Source organism: Salarias fasciatus, chromosome 13 (genome assembly GCF_902148845.1).
Source record: "Salarias fasciatus chromosome 13, fSalaFa1.1, whole genome shotgun sequence".
In the NCBI taxonomy this organism is placed as follows: domain Eukaryota; kingdom Metazoa; phylum Chordata; class Actinopteri; order Blenniiformes; family Blenniidae; genus Salarias; species Salarias fasciatus.
The window spans coordinates 17439304-17459068 of record NC_043757.1 but is presented as its reverse complement, the minus strand read 5'-3'; the positions used below and the strand labels follow the sequence as shown (position 1 = coordinate 17459068).

The 19765-nt window shown below is 44.8% G+C and overlaps 1 protein-coding gene and 1 long non-coding RNA gene across 3 annotated transcripts; one reads left to right on the top strand and one right to left on the bottom strand.

Annotated features, from left to right (window-relative positions):
• Positions 1-1644: 1644 nt before the first annotated feature.
• Positions 1645-14605, bottom strand: LOC115399798 (uncharacterized). The gene is made up of 12 exons (XM_030107369.1): positions 14491-14605; positions 11684-11812; positions 11430-11519; positions 10616-10690; positions 10402-10491; positions 9087-9161; positions 8873-8962; positions 8032-8106; positions 7741-7830; positions 6317-6485; positions 6076-6231; positions 1645-2107 (listed from the first exon to the last, which is right to left on the bottom strand). The coding sequence occupies exons 2-12, from the start codon at positions 11753-11755 to the stop codon at positions 1854-1856; spliced, it is 1236 nt and encodes a 411-aa protein (XP_029963229.1). The 5' UTR covers positions 11756-11812; positions 14491-14605; the 3' UTR covers positions 1645-1853.
• On the top strand, positions 3348-4624 carry LOC115399799 (uncharacterized). Of its 2 annotated transcripts, XR_003932731.1 has the most exons (4): positions 3348-3700; positions 3780-3851; positions 4000-4139; positions 4250-4624. It is a non-coding gene; the product is annotated as an uncharacterized LOC115399799 (long non-coding RNA). The 2 variants fall into 2 exon arrangements; XR_003932730.1 differs by lacking the exon at positions 3348-3700 and having other exon boundaries at positions 3720-3851.
• Positions 14606-19765: the final 5160 nt, after the last annotated feature.

Here is a 19765-nt window from a genome sequence, read left to right as displayed (position 1 = left end):
TTCTAGAAGGTTCACACACTCCACATTTTTTTCCTCTGTCACTTCTTTAGTTCTGTAAACACTGGAATTTCCATTTATTCTGAAGGCCTCACTGAGGTCCAAGCTGCCATAAACATTCCTGGAGAGCAGCAGCACAGCAGCACAGCAGAGGCTGGGTTGAGGGGAGGAGCAACCAGGGAGAAAGGTTTCCGGTTAAATGTTGGCAACTTGGCCTAAAAATAAAACTTTTGCTCAAAAGACGATCCTGCTGGTCGTCCCTGCTGGAGGAGCTGCAACATGAACACACTGAAACTGAAGAATGATGAAGCCCCAGCTTAGAAATTTACCATCAGCCAGAGACTTGCAAGACCGAGAGACCCGAGACATTGGACTGTCCAGACCCAGACCACAAAAAGGTGGTTTGGAGACCAAGAATGGTCTGGAGAACCAAAAGTGTGACATCATTCAGCTGCTGCTGAGCTCAGTCCACTCTCTCACTGCAGGATCAGAGTCTCAGATCACAGCTGCTGACAAACATTTCTCCTTCCACAACAGGAACAAACAGTCCACTGACCTCAGAGTCTGCAGAACACAGAGTGGACCCTGCAGAAAATCACACAGCTGAGAAACTGCTGAATCCTGCAGAGAGTTCCTGCTCAGGTCCAGATGTTCCAGATGTTTCTGGAGGGAGGGGTTGGACTTCAGAGCTGAGGCCACAGAAGAACAGCTGATCTCTGACAACCAGCAGTCCTCCAACCTGAATAAAGAGAGAAAGAAGATTAGAGGACAGAGTTTTCACACACACACACACACACACACACACACACACACACACACACACACACACACACACACACACACACACACACACACACACACACACACACACACACAGTCTCGTATTTCTATCCTTGTGGGGACCTTCCATTGACTCCCATTCATGTCTAGCCCCTAACCCTGACCCTTACCCTAACCCACACCACAACAAAGCCTAACCCTAAAGAAATGTTTTTGCACTTTTACTTTTTTCAGTAACAACAACATGGTCAAGAAAACACCGTTTCTCCTACTTAGGACCGGAAAAAGGTCCCCACAAGGCACGTCGTTCCACGTTTTGCTATCCATGTGGGGACATTTGGCCCCAACAAGGATAGAAATACGAGAACACACACACACACACACACACACACACACACACACACACACACACACACACACACACACACACACACACACACACACACACCACACACACACACACACACACACACACACACACACACACACACACACACACACACACACACACACACACACATACGGGTTTATAAGGGCTAGACGGACAGTTTCGCCAAACCCGCCCGGTGGTGGTTTAGGCCGGCTACCCTTTCCCAAGGTGCTAGAGCAACGGGAGGTGGATTAAAATGCTGTAAAAAATCTGAAAAAAATTTAGGTCACTTTAGGTTTCAGGTACGAGCTACGTAACTCTATACACACCTACCTAAAATTATGGTGGTTTGTGAAGACATTTCTCTTCTTGACAAATATGTGACTTATAAGAACCAAAATAAAGCACTATGGGGACTTTAAAGGGACAATGATGTCAGTACCTCATTAGCATAAATACACACCCACCTTATACACCAGACCTGACTGCACACAACATTAATGGAACAGTCGGTTTATTATCCGAAAAAAGTAAAATTGCACTTAAAGATCTGTCTACACAACTTAAAACATACAACAGCTAAAATCAAAGAAAAGTACGAAAAAGTGTGCAGACATAAATAAAAGCAAGTGCACTCAACTCGCTGTTACGAAACATATTAAGGCAACAGAAAAATTACAACACAAGAGAATAACTGCAAATGAACTTAAAGCTTATGCTTCTGTGGCTGCCTCTTTGCAGCTGTTCCTCGATTTCTCACAAAGTCTCTGATATTTTGCACTGTTCTCTGGGCTAACACAGGGTCTTCTACCAGCTTGCAGTGACTGCATTCATTTTTGGTGGCCAATTTTCCTTTAGATATGTGATCTCTGAAATGTCGCATTACTGCAGCAACTTCAGCCTTAGACCACGTTCTCTTTGTTATTCTTCTGGAATCCCGTTGTTGAGCAGCATCGTTTCCTGGAAGACATAAAAAGTAGAAAACACCGTCACAAAAAGAAACCAAATGTGACTTTTTATGTGACAAATGACATTTTATCTGTGGACACTGAACATTCTTAAAAGCAGTTAATTATCCACTATTTTAGTTATGTTTTTTTCCTTGCCTCATGGTTACATGGTTTCTAAAAAAAAATAAAATGAATCTTATGCATCTTGGAGACAAAAAGCAATTGTGCTTTTTGGTTCTGACATATTAAAGGTCTTCTGGAAATATGATAAAATCTGCTGGGTCAAAAATATACACAGCAACTTGACCTATCAGTTTTGAAGATGTAAAAACGTGTGAAACAAAATGTTTTTAGTTGCATGCCTTCTGAACTTCTTGTGAGAGATTATGATTATCATGAAATAAGAGGTAGCCCTGCAAAGAGAAACTCTCGAGAAGCTGAATCTTAAGGCTCGACTGAAATATGCTGCTGATCACATGGAGAAACAAATGGCTTCTGAAAGAAAATTCTGTCGTCAGATGAAAGAAAAATTGTGCTGTTTGGCTACAACGACCCTAAATATGAAGGAAAAAAGGTGAAGCCTTTAAACCTAAGAACACTAAACCTATCGTCAACCATGATGATGGTTGTATTATTGCCCTAGGGCTGTTTTGCTGCCAGTGGAACTGGTGTTTTACAGTAAATGGAATCATGTAAAAGGGTTAATTCAATATTATCCAGGAAAACCTAAAATTATTAGCCAAAAAGTTGATCTTGGACACAGTTGTATGTTTCAACAAGACAATGATCGCTTCTCAATACGCGTACTTCTCTGTAGTTGTGTACTCTCAGACTCATGAAATGTCATCAGTTGGAGACCAAGTACTGTTCCAATTCAAAGTACGCATCAAACCAAGTATGCATGAAATACCCGATGTGGACTAACTCCGCCCACTTTACCAAGTCTGCATCGGACCAGACTTGTGTAGACTTGAGAAGTGAAATTACCCAGAATGCATTTTGCAAGACATGACGGAGGAGTGAACACAGCGGTGAGTAAAAAAATTCTGAAATATTAGCGTTATTGTTTAACAGAACATAGTTTTAACGGTGTTTTAGGCGAGAATGTAGCTGTTTAGAATGTTGATATGGGGTCAGTCTCTCCACATCAAGCTCACTAAAAAATTTGTTTCGACAATTTCGGACATCTGGGGACCAAACGGCGGACCGAGGTGACCCGGGGGTCTGAGGCCATCCGGCGCTCAGCTGCTTCATGACGGCTGCAGCTGGCTATCACTCTCCGCCATGGCTACACAGGAGATATGGATCGTTTTGTGTGAATCCAACGGTGTCTTCGTCCAGTTTAATCTGTTTCAGAGTAAATCTGCTCAGCTGAAGGAAAAGTTCATGTTTATAGCTGTTTAAGTGAACTTGAATGTTTAAATGGGAGGTGAATGTTAACATTGACCATAAAGTTCAGTCTCAGTGGTTTAAATGTGTTCTACTGGTTATACTGGCAAATGTTGTGCATTCAAACTAAAACTATGAACTATTTCAATCAAGGGATTACTGAGGAAACAGAACCTGATCCAGAGGTGATCTGCATCCAGATGTGGATGGAGAGGTTTGTTTTTCAATGCCTGAATTAATGCACGCATGAATAACATATTGAGTTGGTAGTGTGTGATTCTTTTTGTCCTCAGAGTCTTCAGGGTTGGATGTGACGCCAAACAAGCCAGGAATAAAATAGGCATAATTTGAAGGCTTAATCCAAGGTATCTGACTTGTTTTTTTTTTTTTTTTACTTTGAATGACACCACAGATGCTTCCTGTGACTGATACATTATGATCTGATCATGGTCAGAATGCACTGTGTACATGTTTATGTGTCTGATCATTGAGATAGAGCTTTCTTTGTGACAGGTTGTCAGTCTGGTGTCATAAAGGCTCCTGGTGCTGCAGGGATGAGTCTCCACCTCCACCCAGCAGAAACCCAGCTGGTGGAGACAGGACCAGCTGGTTCATGGGGGATCTGAGCAGGACCAGGCCTCATCGCATCCCAGGTTGTTAATATAGACATCAGTAAACCTCCCTTTGGCATCACTAACATTCTGCAGTATGATGGAGGGGAAAACTCTCTGTTTAGGTAACAGATGTTTCTGTGGCTATGCAGGAGGAAGAATTTTGATCTGGCTCCATCAACAACTCCAGAAGGATGGAGAAATGCCCGATGGCCAGGAGAGCAAAGCTCCAGGTTCCTCCACCTGCTCCTGTCTGGAAGTGGATCACTCTGTGATGATGTTCATCAGCTCATCCACAACACTGAGGAAGGTCCAGAACTCTGCCGGAACCAGACCGAAGCTCCTCACTCCAACCAGGGGCTTTTTCCTGGAGCAGAATCTGTAACAATATAACAGTGTTCTCCCTGGACAACACTGAAGATTGGAGTCACATGACCTCCAGGATCGACATCTTATCATTGACCTGTTCATATAGTTGTTGTTGTTCCTGGTAAATAAAAGAAAGAACTGTAGAATTTTTTTTAAAACGTGTCATTTTTTTAACCTTCCTGATGTTTCTAACTTATTTTCGCTTTTGCTCTTGAAGGTTCTGTTGAAGTTTGTTAAAGTTTCCTTAAACTCCTTACTTTCTTTGTTAAACATCTTTTTATGATTAATATCTCTCTTTGCTTAGTGGAACACATTGATGTATTTACTGAAGAGAGAACTGAATGGTGCTGATGATGTGTGTAGCTAATGTATATTAGACTCATGTAAATCAGTCATCATGAAGACCGGAGCAGACGGATGACAAAAGGCGCACAGGTATGACAGGCAGTAAAACATACAGTGAAAAAATTGTATTTGTAGAAATATCTGATCACCTGCTTTTCTTCTGAGCTCAGCTCCAAGTAGTTAAACAGTAATTGAAAGGCTGTATAGGAGGGCAGGCAGGCTAGAAGTAAATGTAACACTGTATTATATGCAGCATTTATGTGACAGAATAGTTAGCAATTTTGCCACATTTTTCTACAATCTAGTTCATCCTGTATTGTCATTTTAATGTTTTTACAATGTTTAATGCTGCGATTTGCTATATTAACTTGTTCCACACCAGCTACTCTCTTCAATAATACTTCCTGATCACTGGCCACGCTATAAACACTCATCTTATGTTGCGTTTTATTAATATTCTAATGCATGAATGATATGAAAACTAAGAGATATTGGCATTGTGAACACACAATGATGTCATCAAGTATGCTGTACATTAATCCACTGTGTTCTAGCCTCGTCACAAGTCTGTACTTCGAGTACAGACTTGCGACGGACTTGTATGCCTAAGTATGCGCCCCAGATGAGCCTGAGACGAGCGGCCTCATTGGGGTGGGTGGTGGGTGGGGGGGTGTTGCTGTGCGGTGCTCGCACGTAGCATCGGAGCACCGCACCATGCGCCAACTACTCTTCCACATGCCCCCCCCACCACCTGTAAAGTGTGCCCAAGGCGGCCGCCGAGTTCACCTATGCCCAGAGCCAGCCCTGAGTACGACGAACAAGTGTGTTCTCGCTAAGTACATGGGTACGCACTCATACTAAGAATTGAAAAACGGCAAACGATTCCAAACACACATCAAAAGCAGTAAAGAAATGGTTCAGTCAGGTTAAAATTAGGATAAGAGACCCGTTTCCCCTAAGCCCTGACTTAAATCTAATCAAATTAATTTATGTGAAAAAATTGAACATTTTGTTCAAAAGTACCAATTATGTCATGAGGAGTAGTGAAAGATACAACCAGAAGTTTGTAGACAGCTACCAAAATTGCCTAGTTGAGATGAAATTGCATTATTGTATTTTGTGATTGAAGGTGTTTTAATGATTTCATCATAGAATATTTTTAGTGATGGGAGTTATTGGAAACTCAAGACTTTATTGATCTGCATGGTCTTTAGTGCATGTACGCTTATGATCACAACTGTAACTATGTGGTGAGGTAACTTACCAAAACCTTCAGTGTCACGAGCCTCCTCTGCTAATGCAGAAACAGATGCAGCATCCACAGGCTTGATATTTCCACAGTGTGATGTGAATGTTGTGCCGTTGTCATCTGACTCCCTCTGACTATCCTCGGCCTCAGCATCACTTAACGCAATTTCACCTAGAAATAAGTATTAGTAAAATTCAGATGCATTACTCCACATTAAATACAGACATTTATTTGGAATACTAATTTCTGTACAAACCTTCAAGTGCAATCTCATCCAGGGATTTCCCTTGCAGACCAGAAAGACATCCTTTTTGCATTGACAGAAGCAGTTTGGAAACCTTGGCCAGCTGTGTGGTGGGAACTGCGAATCTGTAGAAATCTCTGTGAACTTGGATATCATCAAGGGTAACATCAGACTGTTGATCCTGAAATGATGAGAAATGTATTTATTATATGCGCAAAAGGACACTGTAGACAGTGTAAAGGTTCAAGAGACATTAAAGGGGCGGTATCATTCAAAATTCACCTTTTGTATGTTTCAGCCTTGATATATAGTTATGTACTCATCAAAAACATCCACAAAGCGGGTTTTTCCTTCGTGCCTGTGTTTGAGCTTTCCTTATTTTTCTCCTGCTTAGAGAGGCAGCCCCTCTCATACCCGTGAAAACGGTCCGTCTTTTCTAGTGATGTCAAATTCCCACCAGAGGAAGGACCCTCTAAACACTACAGTCCTTCCAAGTCACATTTGGGTGGCTCATGGCTTAATACACTCACACACACTTCAATGTTACAAAGACCTACAATCTCTTAGGCCTCAATCACACATACGCGGCTGTGCGGGCGCGGATCTGTCCGGGTTTGCACGGTGTCAGCGGGGAAAAGTCAGAACTGCATGCAGACAGATCAGTCGGTTCACACTGCACGCGCGGAGAACACGTTCATGGCCCGTTCAAATCCGGCGGTTTCTAAATAGAAATCAAGTCTATATTTCTGCGCGGGTTGTGCGCGGTGTCCCATTGAAACCAATGGCATAAACACACATCTCGTGTCAGCTGGGCTTTCTATGCATGTATTGAGCTCATGTTTGCTCACAAACTGGTCTACACCAGAGGCTTTTACCAGTGTTCTGCTCCGTCTATTTTTCCACGCAGCTTGGAGCGGGTCCCAATGAAAACAATGAAGACAGGGCCGAGTTGTCATATATGCAGATATATGTTCCGTTTGAATTTACTATTCGGCGCAGTTGAGAGGAGCGTGCGTGTGTAGATACATATATCTAGAGATCTATATCTATAAGTCTATGCCGGAGCTACGGAAGCCGCATTGTGTTGTGTGTTTTTGACTCCCGATGCTGATGCACGTTTCTGGATGCCTGCTCTTGGGAATAAACATCCTTTCGCTCCCGAAACGCCTCTGGAATTACTTCAAACATGTTACACTAGTAGCCCATTGCCGCCGACAACCCGCTCACGCAGACCGCGCTGGTGAGAAAGGGACGCCTGAGTACGCCGCTCCAGCGCCTGCGCGGTCTACGCGTCCGCCCCGCGCCCGCGCAGTGACCGCGTATGTGTGATTGAGGCCTTATGCTTCTGGTGGGGTCGTCCTTCCTTTCCACTATCCATGTAAGTGCAGTGCACTCACACTGCACCGGCATTGATTGGCACCCTGGGTTTAACCTACCTGTCCAAACACAGGGAGGACATCCAACACTGGACTTGTCTGATTCAGGCCACTCACAGTCCTCTCAATCTGGCTTTTCTCACTTGTCACCTGTAGCAGATAGTGCATGGAACAGCAATACATTAAAAATACAGAGAATCTTAACAGTCAGGAGGATGTCTGAAGTTTGGACCAAGAAACATTCTGCTGTTAATACAAAGTAATGGTGGCAAAACATTGTTGTGAACCTCTCTGGAGAGTTTGGCAAGATGTAAAGTCCAAGATAACAATCTTTCTTCCATTAAGACACACCTGTTCAACAACTTCTTTTGATGATGAGGAATTTGTTGTCTCGGGACTTTCCTGAGGCATTTCCTCATCGAGATCCTGTAAAAAAGGACATAACAATATTATAATTCATTTCAAGAAAATGTTCTCTGTGTAAGATGATGAGAAGGTCATCATGGCTGTGATTCTGAATGTTTGGTAGAGGGAAATACATTATAGAAGTGATTTCTATCGACTGACTGTAGTCTGCAGACCACTAAACTACAATATTGTAGGGTAATCGTAAGTGAAGAATTTGATATTTGATTCTTTCTTTATATCTAACAATCATTTTGGTAGAATGGTCCCATTCTATCTGAAAGAGGTGGCTGGCAGCTTGTTGCAAGGAGAAGCTGCGCCTTTATCGTTGATGAATTTGCACCGATTCATTCTAAGCAGCATCTTTCAATAATAATAATAATAATAATAATAATAATAATGACTGGTGTCTGGGTCCACAGCCTGGCAAGTGTCTAACCACACTGACCGTAAACATTTAACTTGCATACAGATCAAATGCAGGTTGTCCAAGCCGAAGTGATTCCATTACCATCCCCCCACCAGAGGAAGGAACCTCTAAACACTACAGTCCGCCTAAGTCATAATTGGGCGGTTCACAGTGTAATATGCACACACACACACTCAGAAGCTATACTGACTCACACTTTGAAAAGCATCCATTGAGATTGTCCTCACATACCACTGTCCGCATAATCCACACTACATGCATGTGAATAAACACACACACTCCAAAAATGACCATGTTAGAAAGCATAATATTGTGCCTCGAGTGATGACATTCAATGGAAAACCAAATGTAATTTACCTTTTCAACTCTGGTGGCTCGGTCAAGCACTGGCCTCGTCTGGCTCACGGCGCTCATAATCATTTCAGTCTGACTTCTGTCACTGGTCATCTATAGCAGACAATGCATGAAAGAGACGCACAATAAGAAGAAAATGCTCCTGTGAGCCACTCTGGACAGTTTGTAAAATTCAAAGTACAAGAGAAATCTGTCTTCCACTGACACATGGAAATACCTGTTCAACGGTTCCATTTGCTGATTTGGAATTTGTGGTCTTGGGAATTTCTTGATTTGTTTTCTCGTCAAGAGCCTGCAAAAGTTACAAACAGTTTGACAGCATGATGTTCTCTGTGTGACATTAAGTTAGGTTCATCGTGGCTGTGATTCAGAATTCTTCAAAGGGAGGAAAATGTACTCTACATGCGTTTTTTTGTCAACAGACAATAACCTGCAGATGACTAAACCTATAATGTTCGACGTTAGTTGTAACTGATGAATCTGATTCTTCTTTATCTCTTATGGTTCATGTCCTAGAATGGTCCCATTCTATCTGAAAGAGGTGGCCAGAAGCTTTTTGCAGGGAGATGCTGCGCCTTTATAGCTGACAAATTTGCACGCATTCATTCTAAATACGATCTTTTCTTGTAACATAATTATGCCTGGTGTCTGGGTCCACATCCTGACATGGATAACAACACTGACCATGAACATAGGGTGCTTTCAGACCTACAGCATTTGGTCCGCTTGAAGCGGACTAGCGTCCCCAATTCCTGCAGGTTCGGTTCGTATGCGCTGGTGTGAAAGCAGACCAGTTAGTTTTGGTCCGGGACAAAGAACCGCACCGAGACCTCCTCGAGGAGGCGGTCTCGGTGCGGTCTCGGCGCGATCCGCTGCTGGTGTGAACGTTGACCAGCCTCGGTCCTGTCCGCTCTGTTGTGGAGAAGGCTTTTTGGTCAGCGGAGGCTTCCGTAGCAAGCCGCGCGGCGCATCACGTCACACATGCTGGCCAATCAGGGTTCACTTCCGCCACGCAAAACACACTATTATGTGAACAGCGACACCAAGGGGCAGGAGGGTCATAGTGGATAGTTCATCTGCAAAAACAAGTGGTGTGAATGTGAACCGAACTAGTTGACAGCTGCAACATTTATGAATAATTTATATCTGAACCGAACCACTCTAGCGGACTGGTAGGTGTGAAAGCACCCTAAAGTAACATACAGATCAAATGCAGGTTGTCCAGGTATTCATACAGACCAAAGTGATTCCATTACCATCCCCCCACCAGAGGAAGGACCCTCTAAACACTACAGTCCGCCTAAGTCATATTTGGGCGGTTCACAGTGTAATATGCACACACACACACTCAGAAGCTATACTGACTCACACTTTGAAAAGCATCCATTGAGATTGTCCTCACATACCACTGTCCGCATAATCCACACTACATGCATGTGAATAAACACACACACTCCAAAAATGACCATGTTAGAAAGCATAATATTGTGCCTCGAGTGATGACATTCAATGGAAAACCAAATGTAATTTACCTTTTCAACTCTGGTGGCTCGGTCAAGCACTGGCCTCGTCTGGCTCACGGCGCTCATAATCATTTCAGTCTGACTTCTGTCACTGGTCATCTATAGCAGACAATGCATGAAAGAGACGCACAATAAGAAGAAAATGCTCCTGTGAGCCACTCTGGACAGTTTGTAAAATTCAAAATACAAGAGACATCTGTCTTCCACTGACACATGGAAATACCTGTTCAACGGTTCCATTTGCTGATTTGGAATTTGTGGTCTTGGGAATTTCTTGATTTGTTTTCTCGTCAAGAGCCTGCAAAAGTTACAGTTTGACAGCATGATGTTCTCTGTGTGACATTAAGTTAGGTTCATCGTGGCTGTGATTCAGAATTCTTCAAAGTGAGGAAAATGTACTCTACATGCGTTTTTTTGTCAACAGACAATAACCTGCAGATGACTAAACCTATAATGTTCGAAGTTAGTTGTAACTGATGAATCTGATTCTTCTTTATCTCTTATGGTTCATGTCCTAGAATGGTCCCATTCTATCTGAAAGAGGTGGCCAGAAGCTTTTTGCAGGGAGATGCTGCGCCTTTATAGCTGACAAATTTGCACGCATTCATTCTAAATACGATCTTTTCTTGTAACATAATTATGCCTGGTGTCTGGGTCCACATCCTGACATGGATAACAACACTGACCATGAACATAAAAGTAACATACAGATCAAATGCAGGTTGTCCAGGTATTCATACAGACCAAAGTGATTCCATTACCATCCCCCCACCAGAGGAAGGAACCTCTAAACACTACAGTCCGCCTAAGTCATAATTGGGCGGTTCACAGTGTAATATGCACACACACACACTCAGAAGCTATACTGACTCACACTTTGAAAAGCATCCATTGAGATTGTCCTCACATACCACTGTCCGCATAATCCACACTACATGCATGTGAATAAACACACACACTCCAAAAATGACCATGTTAGAAAGCATAATATTGTGCCTCGAGTGATGACATTCAATGGAAAACCAAATGTAATTTACCTTTTCAACTCTGGTGGCTCGGTCAAGCACTGGCCTCGTCTGGCTCACGGCGCTCATAATCATTTCAGTCTGACTTCTGTCACTGGTCATCTATAGCAGACAATGCATGAAAGAGACGCACAATAAGAAGAAAATGCTCCTGTGAGCCACTCTGGACAGTTTGTAAAATTCAAAGTACAAGAGAAATAAAGTCAAGAGTAAAGTCAGGCCACACATTCAAGTTTAACTGCAAACATTACCAAGATTCAACATACCTTTGAAGGCATTGATGTATTGGATGTCAAGCCCCACTTTGTCCCTTCCAGCAGTAACGCAAAATTTTGCATCCTCCTTTTGATTTATGCGTCTTCGCCATTGCATTTTAACTCCACTGCATCATAACCCTGAATTGTCAAGGAAAATGACTCAGTCAAGTTATCATGTTTATCTGTAGAGACAAGTATTATCAAAGCACGGAAATCTTTAGCTGTGCAAGCCAGTAACATACTTAAAAGGTACGGATAGAATCCAGTGGCTGGCTTCACTGAGCAGAATTACTATTGTAACAACACCTCATCAGTAGGGTCAAACTAACCTGTCTCACGAGAGTCTGTGCACATTGTATTTATTGTTCCTTCAGAAATCTATGTGTTACCAACGACAATTATTCATTCCACATGCAAAAGGACCAATATTAAGTATAACACTTTTTTTGAGACCAGAGATGGTCAGTTGAGAGTATGCATATGAATTACACTTTAAACAGAGCAAGACAATGTTTGTTGTAATGTAAAGCAGAATTGGACCAGAGACTCAAATTAATTTTGACTCTAAAGGTGCGTTCACACCGGATGCGTTGCAAGCATCACGGGCGTCGCTTTTACATTCAAAGTCTATGGTGGACGAGCTTCAACACACCTAACGCGTGTCAGACGCTTTTCGAGCGTCGCTTTCCGAGCGTTGGCGACGCGCGTTGCAGGCGTCAACGCCTGAAGTTGGGAAAATTGAACTTTGGAAGCGTCAACGCACGCGTCATCCAATCACAGACGAGCACTCTGAGCGCTGATGCGGGCCAGAAGCTCGTCAAACTGGGCCCGGGAGAGGCGGAGGTACTGCTGAAAGCTAACCTCATCCTCACGCTGGCCCCGCAATCTGGGTCCGGCCCGGAGAGTGTGGGAAACTCTGCGCTGGCCGGCAGGCCCGCCGCTGGGGTGGCGCGCTGCACCGGGGGGCCCGGGGGTCCGCCGCCAGACCTCCGGGACCTCCGGACGTCGCACCGAGTCGGTCCCGCCGGCCAGCGCAGAGTTTCCCACACCCTCCGGACGTCGCACCGAGTCGGTCCCGGAGGTCCAGCGGCAGATCCCCGGGCCCCTCGGTGCAGCGCGCCACCCCAGCGGCGGGCCCGCTCCGTAGGACCGCTGGGTGAGACCGCGCATCTCGGTCCTGCTGCGGGTCGCCGGGGAGCCGGTCGGAGAAGCGGGGGCGGCCGACGGTGCGATCCGCATCGCCCGCCGCCAAAGCCCGACCGGGTCTGGAGGCTGGGCCGCTGGGTCGGGGGAACAGCCCGCCACGGCGCCGTAGCGGGGGGCCCCCGTGGCGGGTCCAGGGTTCGTGTGTGCTCTGCTTCTCTCCTGCTTCTCTGACACCTCCGTGCTGGAGCCGCTCACTGCGGCTGGCTCACATTTCACCGAATTCGTCCGAAGAAAATCATAAACAGCTGGTATTCAGGCAAACAAACGACACACTCGGGCTCTAAACGACCACTTTGTCGCCTAATTTAAAAAAAAATCTCGATAAAGTTATACATTTGAAGAGTTTAGAGCTAAAGTGAAATCAGCTTTAGCAGGTCGATTTCGGCACCGATTCCGCAATTGTCAACATGAAGACAGGACACAAGCTCCTCCCACTCCCGCCAGTGAGCTGCCGCGCGTCGCGAGCGTTGAAAGCGTCGTGTGTAATTTGAACACGCGTTGAATTCCACACTTCACATGCGTCAACTTTGAGGCGTCAGTGACGCCCGTGACGCTTGCAACGCGTCCGGTGTGAACGCACCTTAAGCTTTAACAAAACATATTGTGCTAACTCACAGCATAAAAAAATCAACCACAATATTAGTTTCTAAAACTCCTTCCAGATGTAGAACATGAAACATTTTCTTCATTCAACCATTAAAGTGATGGCATTTCATCTTTTCAGACAGACTGGTTGCTGGAGAGTGCTGCTGTAAGCATGCAATATTTGTAATATGTATTAACAGACTAAAACTTCATCTATAGCAAAAAATCAAACACGCTCACCACCTTTTAACCTGTTTTTGGATCCTGATTGTCCCTTTCTCAATAATACAATATAGTGTAAGGGTAAACTTTATTATTGAAGTTATTGTTGTTCTATGTAAATACAGAAGCTTTTTTCTCTTTAGAAACACAAATATGGATCCTACTGCTGTCTGATGCTGCAGGTATTAAACTAATAGTAGATTCAAAAAGCTGGAAGAAACACGCTCAGCACCTTTTAACATGTAAGAAAAAACACTTGGATCCCTCAGTGAGGTAAAAAGCAAGGCATACCATGTTGCTACTGAACTGCTTCTGACATCTGATTATTTTCTGTTTCCTAAAAGCAGTTAACTAGTTAATGATAACAACAGAGAATAAAAGAAAACAGTCCCAGCTTGTTTCATCTTTTAAAAAGCTGACGCTAGCTAGCGTTAGCGACGTTGCTAACGCTAGCTAGCGTTAGCGATGTTGCTAACGCTAGCTAGCGTTAGCGACGTTGCTAACGTCAGCTAACGTCTCCACACAGCTCTCTACACATCTTAACCCAGTGTTACTTGAAAGCTACAGACTCTCCAGACCTCAGCTCAGCTTCCATATGTCAATAAAAACAGATAACTACAGCCTGACTACAGCCTGAGCTAACGTTAGCCGAAGCTAACGTTAGCTAACGTTGCGACTAACGTTCTCTACGCAGCTCTCTACACAGCTCTCTCTGCACGTCTTAACACAGTGTTGTTGGTGCTGTTACTTGCAAAATCTTTCTTAAACAAACAGTTGGCCAATTAATAAGTTTCAAAACTTACCTGTGTGTATTTATTCCTCCAGAGATGTGGATATCCATTCGGACTTTCAAGTGGGCATTTAATTTTTAAAGCGAGGACGAACCCAAAGCGTGCGTGGGCGGAGCTTGAATCCGACGCCATGTTGATCGCGCCCACAAGTTCAAACCAGCCAATCACAAAAGAGCCCGCTAAATTTGCACCGTGTGTATCAAAAATGTGTAAGAAGATGCAATTCAGGGACTAACACTAGGGGACGCTGTTCTATACACTGGGATACACTGAAAATCAGGTCAAGTGGTACATAAGGACTTTCAAAGAAAATGAGGATTTTTGTTCTTTAGACACTCACAAATGCAAATACACTCTCCGAATTACAGGGACATCGGCATAGTCCTCATAATCCCCTAAGGTCCATGTAATGTCGGTATGTAGTCAGGTCAAATGTCCGGCCAATCCATATAGACACACACACACACACACACACACACACACACACACACACAACCAGGGTTATAGTGGACCAGTGTTTTTCCTACTTTCAGGAGGGCCTCAAACGCACCATGTCACATGACATGATCATGTGACTTGAGAGCCTCCAATCAGCCAAGGCTCTTCATGAGCTGCTGAGCTTCATTCCTCTCAGGTGTGAGGGAGAGAAGCCCAGCAGGGCGGAGAGGCGTGCCTAAAGCAACGCCATCTTGGCACGGTGGATGGGAGCAACAGCAGTGCATGTGCATCTACAGAGTTAAGGGGGTTTCTTTCATCTTGAAGTGGAATTATTCACTGAATTTTCCGCCGATTTCCAAACGGTTTCATTCGTTAAAAATGTCAGACGTGTGGCTATGACACAGGATGCTTGGATGTTTTAAAAACAAAGTCCAACATAATATAACTGGAAAAGATGACGGATTTTTTGTCTCTCTCATGGATGTTCTAATTAAACCAGATACTGTAGAATCACTTTTCACAGGCAAAGGGTCTCTAAAGAATAACATGGAAAGGGCTGCTTGTTAAATAGTGAAATAAACCCAAACGGGGCAGATTGAATTCCTTCACTTTACATTATTCAAGATGTTACTGCTGCTTACAGCTTCTTACTGGAGAAATAACTAACTTGAGACCCTATTTAGGCTAAAATACATTAAATACACAAAATGCTTAGTCCTGCTGATCATTTTTTGTAACAAACAATGAAAATTATCGATCTAAAAGCTGACATGAAAACATCACATTATTCATTCTGATACATTTTGAGCTTTAACATATTTTATCTTCTGTTCGTTTTTTTTGGGGGGTTAAAATTGTAAAAATTGCTGCTTTTGTGTGTCCCAAAGGTGGCTGCCTTCAGTGGATGCTAACCCTGACCAAAAGAAGATGCTGAGATGGAGAATGGAGGAAGATCAGACTAAATCCGGATGAGAGACACTGATGCTGGAATCCATTGGCTAGAACAAAACGTCATCAATAAACCACTATTTTATAGTTATAGTAGTTTATAGTAGTTATGCAGATGGTTTTAATGAGACAGATGTTGCACCCGAGCCAATGTGCTCACTTGCTGATGTTCTAACATGCTAATGCTAAATACTAATGTGCTGGAATACTAACATGTCAACATCCTTATGTTCTGACATTCTTAGATGAACATGCTAATGTGCTGACATGTGAAAGCTAACATGCTGATGTGCCGAAGTGAATGCTGACATGCTAATGTGCTGACATGCTTATGCTACCATGCTAATGCTGTGACATACAGTACAAATAATATCATGTTTATGTTGTGACATGATTATGCTAACATGGTAATGTTGTGACATACTTATGCTAATGTTCTAATGTGCCAACACGCTAACATGATAATGTGCAGTAATGCTAGCATGCTAATGGTAACATGCTAATGTATTAACATAGACTTAATGTATTGCGAAGCCATTTGTCTTTCAGCTGTTAGCTTGGCGTTAGCTTAGCTTCATGCTGACTTGAACTTTCTCAGTGGAATAGTTTGGTCCGTGCAGCCAGGTGTTCTGCAATGAGATCAAATTCCTGATGGCGAGCTCCGAATCAAGGCCAGGAGCCTGAGAACAAGTGCTGCTCCCACATGGTCTGTAGGAAGCTCTGCAGCCTGTTCACTCTCCTCCTCCTCTGACTAAACTCTGAAACCACATCCCATCCAGACCTCACTGGACTTGAACAATGTGAAGCTCAGTCAGCTGTTTAGTTCTGCCATGGAGGAGTGAAGAGCCCAGCCGCTACATCCTTGTTGCTGCTGCTGAACAGCTGGACTGTTTCCATGAGTCATGTGTCAAATCAGGTTTGGCTCTTTTGGAGAGCTGTGACCTTTAGTGTCAACACTACTTTACTGAAACACACTCAAACAAGGAGTCTGACCTCAGAGTCTGCAGACCACAGAGTGGACTCTGCAGGAAACCACACAGCTGAGAAACTGCTGAATCCTGCAGAGGGTTCCTGCTCAGGTCCAGATGTTCCAGATGTTTCTGGAGGGAGGGGTTGAACTTCAGAGCTGAGGCCACAGAAGAACAGCTGATCTCTGACAACCTGCAGTAGTACAACCTGAATAAAGAGAGAAAGAAGTGAGATTAGAGGACAGAGTTTGATGTTGAAGTGACAGAGCTGAAGAAGGTTCAGACTGGAAGAGTTTAGAAATGTAAAGTCCAAACAGCTGAAGTCACCAGGAGGAGAAGAGCTCTCATCAACATGCTGCAGAGCTCAGTCCACTCTATGTCCAAACTACATCTGGAATCCTCCTAATCTCAGATTCTACCTTCAGACAGCAAACTGACCTCAGAGTCTCCAGGTTACAGTTTGGACTCTCCAGTCCAGAACACACAATCTTCACTGAGGAATCCTCCAGCTTGTTCCAACTCAGGTCCAGATGTTTGAGATGGGAGGGGTCAGAGGTCAGAGCTGAAGAGATCACTTCACAGTGAGGATCAGAGAGTCCACAGAAAGAAAGACTGTAACGAGACCCAGAGAGGACAGGACGTTAAGAGAGAGGACATTTGATGGACTGTTGGACATCACAGCTTCACTTCTTCTGCTCTGGTTTGACTTTGACTTCATGTTCACGGAGTTCCATATGTAGAGTTCAAGTCAGATGTCCAGACATCCAAAGTTGCACCTCTTCTCAGATCCTCCAACCTGCTCTACTGCCCCCTCCACTGTGCTCATGTTGCCCTATTACTGTGTTGCCCCGTTGGCCCCTGCACTTTGCTAATGTTGCCCAATTGCCTCATTGCCGACTGCACTGTGGCAAAGTTGCTCCGTTGCCCCTCCACCGTACTCAAGTGACCCCGTTGCCCCTGGAGGGTAGAGGTGACTTTTAGGAACAGCAGCAGGTTTGACGAAAATATTTTTAAATAAAATATTAAAATGTAAATTTTGATTGAATAATGAGCTGAACCTCTCAGCAGCAGAATGGAGCCGTTAACAGCTGAATAATAATCACTCATAGTCTGAGGCAGCGGATCAGACAGTGGACTGATGGGTTCTTCAGGACAGATCATTGAGGATCATCTCCACAGAGGAACTACAGGAACTACTGTCTACAAACATCACTGAGACATTGATCATGAGGACATGTGGACTCACTCAGCCTTCCTGCACTTCTTCACAGCTGGGATCAGTCTCCGTCGTCCCTCCTGTGATGTCTTGTACTTCTTCAGGTCCAACTCCTCCAGGACCTGGTCTGACATCTGCAGCATGTAGGCCAGAGCTGAGCAGTGGATCTCAGAGAGTTCCTTCTCTGATCTGTTCTCTGACTTCAGGAACTCTTGGATGTCCTGATGGACTGAGAGGTCCTTCATCTCCATCAGACAGTGGAAGATGTTGATGCTTCTGTCAGGAGACACTTCTCCACTGCTGATCTTCTTCAGGTTCTTGATGACTCTCTGGATGGTTCCTGGACGGATCACTCTCCGACCCAGCAGACCTTTGAAGAACTGGGTCAGACTGATCTCTGTTGGACCCAGCAGACCTTCTAAGAGTCTCTGGTTGGATTCCAGAGAGAGGCCATGAAGGAAGCGGACAAACAGGTCCAGGTGGCCGTTCTGACTGCTGAGGGATTTCTGCAGGACGACCTTCAGGAAGTTGTCAAGAGATGAGAAAGGATCATGTTTTCTGAAAAACTCTGGCACCTTGTCAGTAAAACACTTTGGTTTAAAGTCCATGTCTTCCCAGTTCTCCCCAATAAAGGTCTCAAGCTCGTCCGTCTTCTTGTTGTTGAAACAGTGGAACATGAAGACTGCAGCCAGAAACTCCTGAAAACTTAGATGGACGAAGCTGTAGACGGCTTTCTGGAAGATCACAGACTCTCTCTTGAAGATCTGAGGACAGACTCCAGAGTACAGCGAGGCCTCAGTCACATCCAGACCACACTGCTCCAGGTCTTCTTGGTAGAACAGGATGTTTCCTTTGTTCAGATGTTCCAAGGCCATCCTGCCCAGCTTCAGAAGAAGCTCTCTGTCAGCCTTCGTCAGCTCCTGTGGACCCGTCTCAGGTCCTTCATGGTACTTGAGCTTCTTCCTGTGTGTCTGAACCAGCACAAAGTGGGAGTACATGTCAGTCAGGGTCTGGGGCAGCTCTCCTCTCTGCTCGCTGCTCAACATGTGCTCCAGAACTGTAGCAGTGATCCAGCAGAAGACTGGGATTCCACACATGATGTGGAGGCTCCTGGATGTCTGGATGTGGGAGATGATCCTGCTGCTCAGCTCCTCATCACTCAGCCTCCTCCTGAAGTACTCCTCCTTCTGGGCGTCGGTGAAGCCTCGCAATTCTGTCAGTCTGTCCACACATGTTGGAGGGATCTGATGGGCCGCCGCCGGTCGGGAAGTGATCCAGACCCGAGCCGAGGGCAGCAGATCCCCCCGGATGAGGTTAGTGAGCAGCTCGCCGACCGAAGACTGCTGGGAGACGTCAAGCAGCCGCCGGCTGCCGCTGAAGTCCAGAGAAAGTCTGCTTTCATCCAGGCCGTCAAAGATGAAGAGCAGCTTGCAGGCAGCCAGCTCCTCTGCCGTCAGCTTCTGGAGCGTGGGATGGAAAACACCCAGCAGTGAGAGGAGACTGTACGGCCGCTCTCCCAGCAGGTTCAGCTCCCTGAAGGGGAGCACCACCAGCACACTGACATCCTGGTTCTCCAGGCCCTCGGCCCAGTCCAGACTGAACTTGTGCACCGAGAAGGTTTTTCCGCTGCCAGTCACGCCGCTGGTCACAACCACTCGGATGTGTCTGTGCTGCTGGGCCCAGGCTTTGAAGATGTCCTGAACCCTGATGGCAGTGT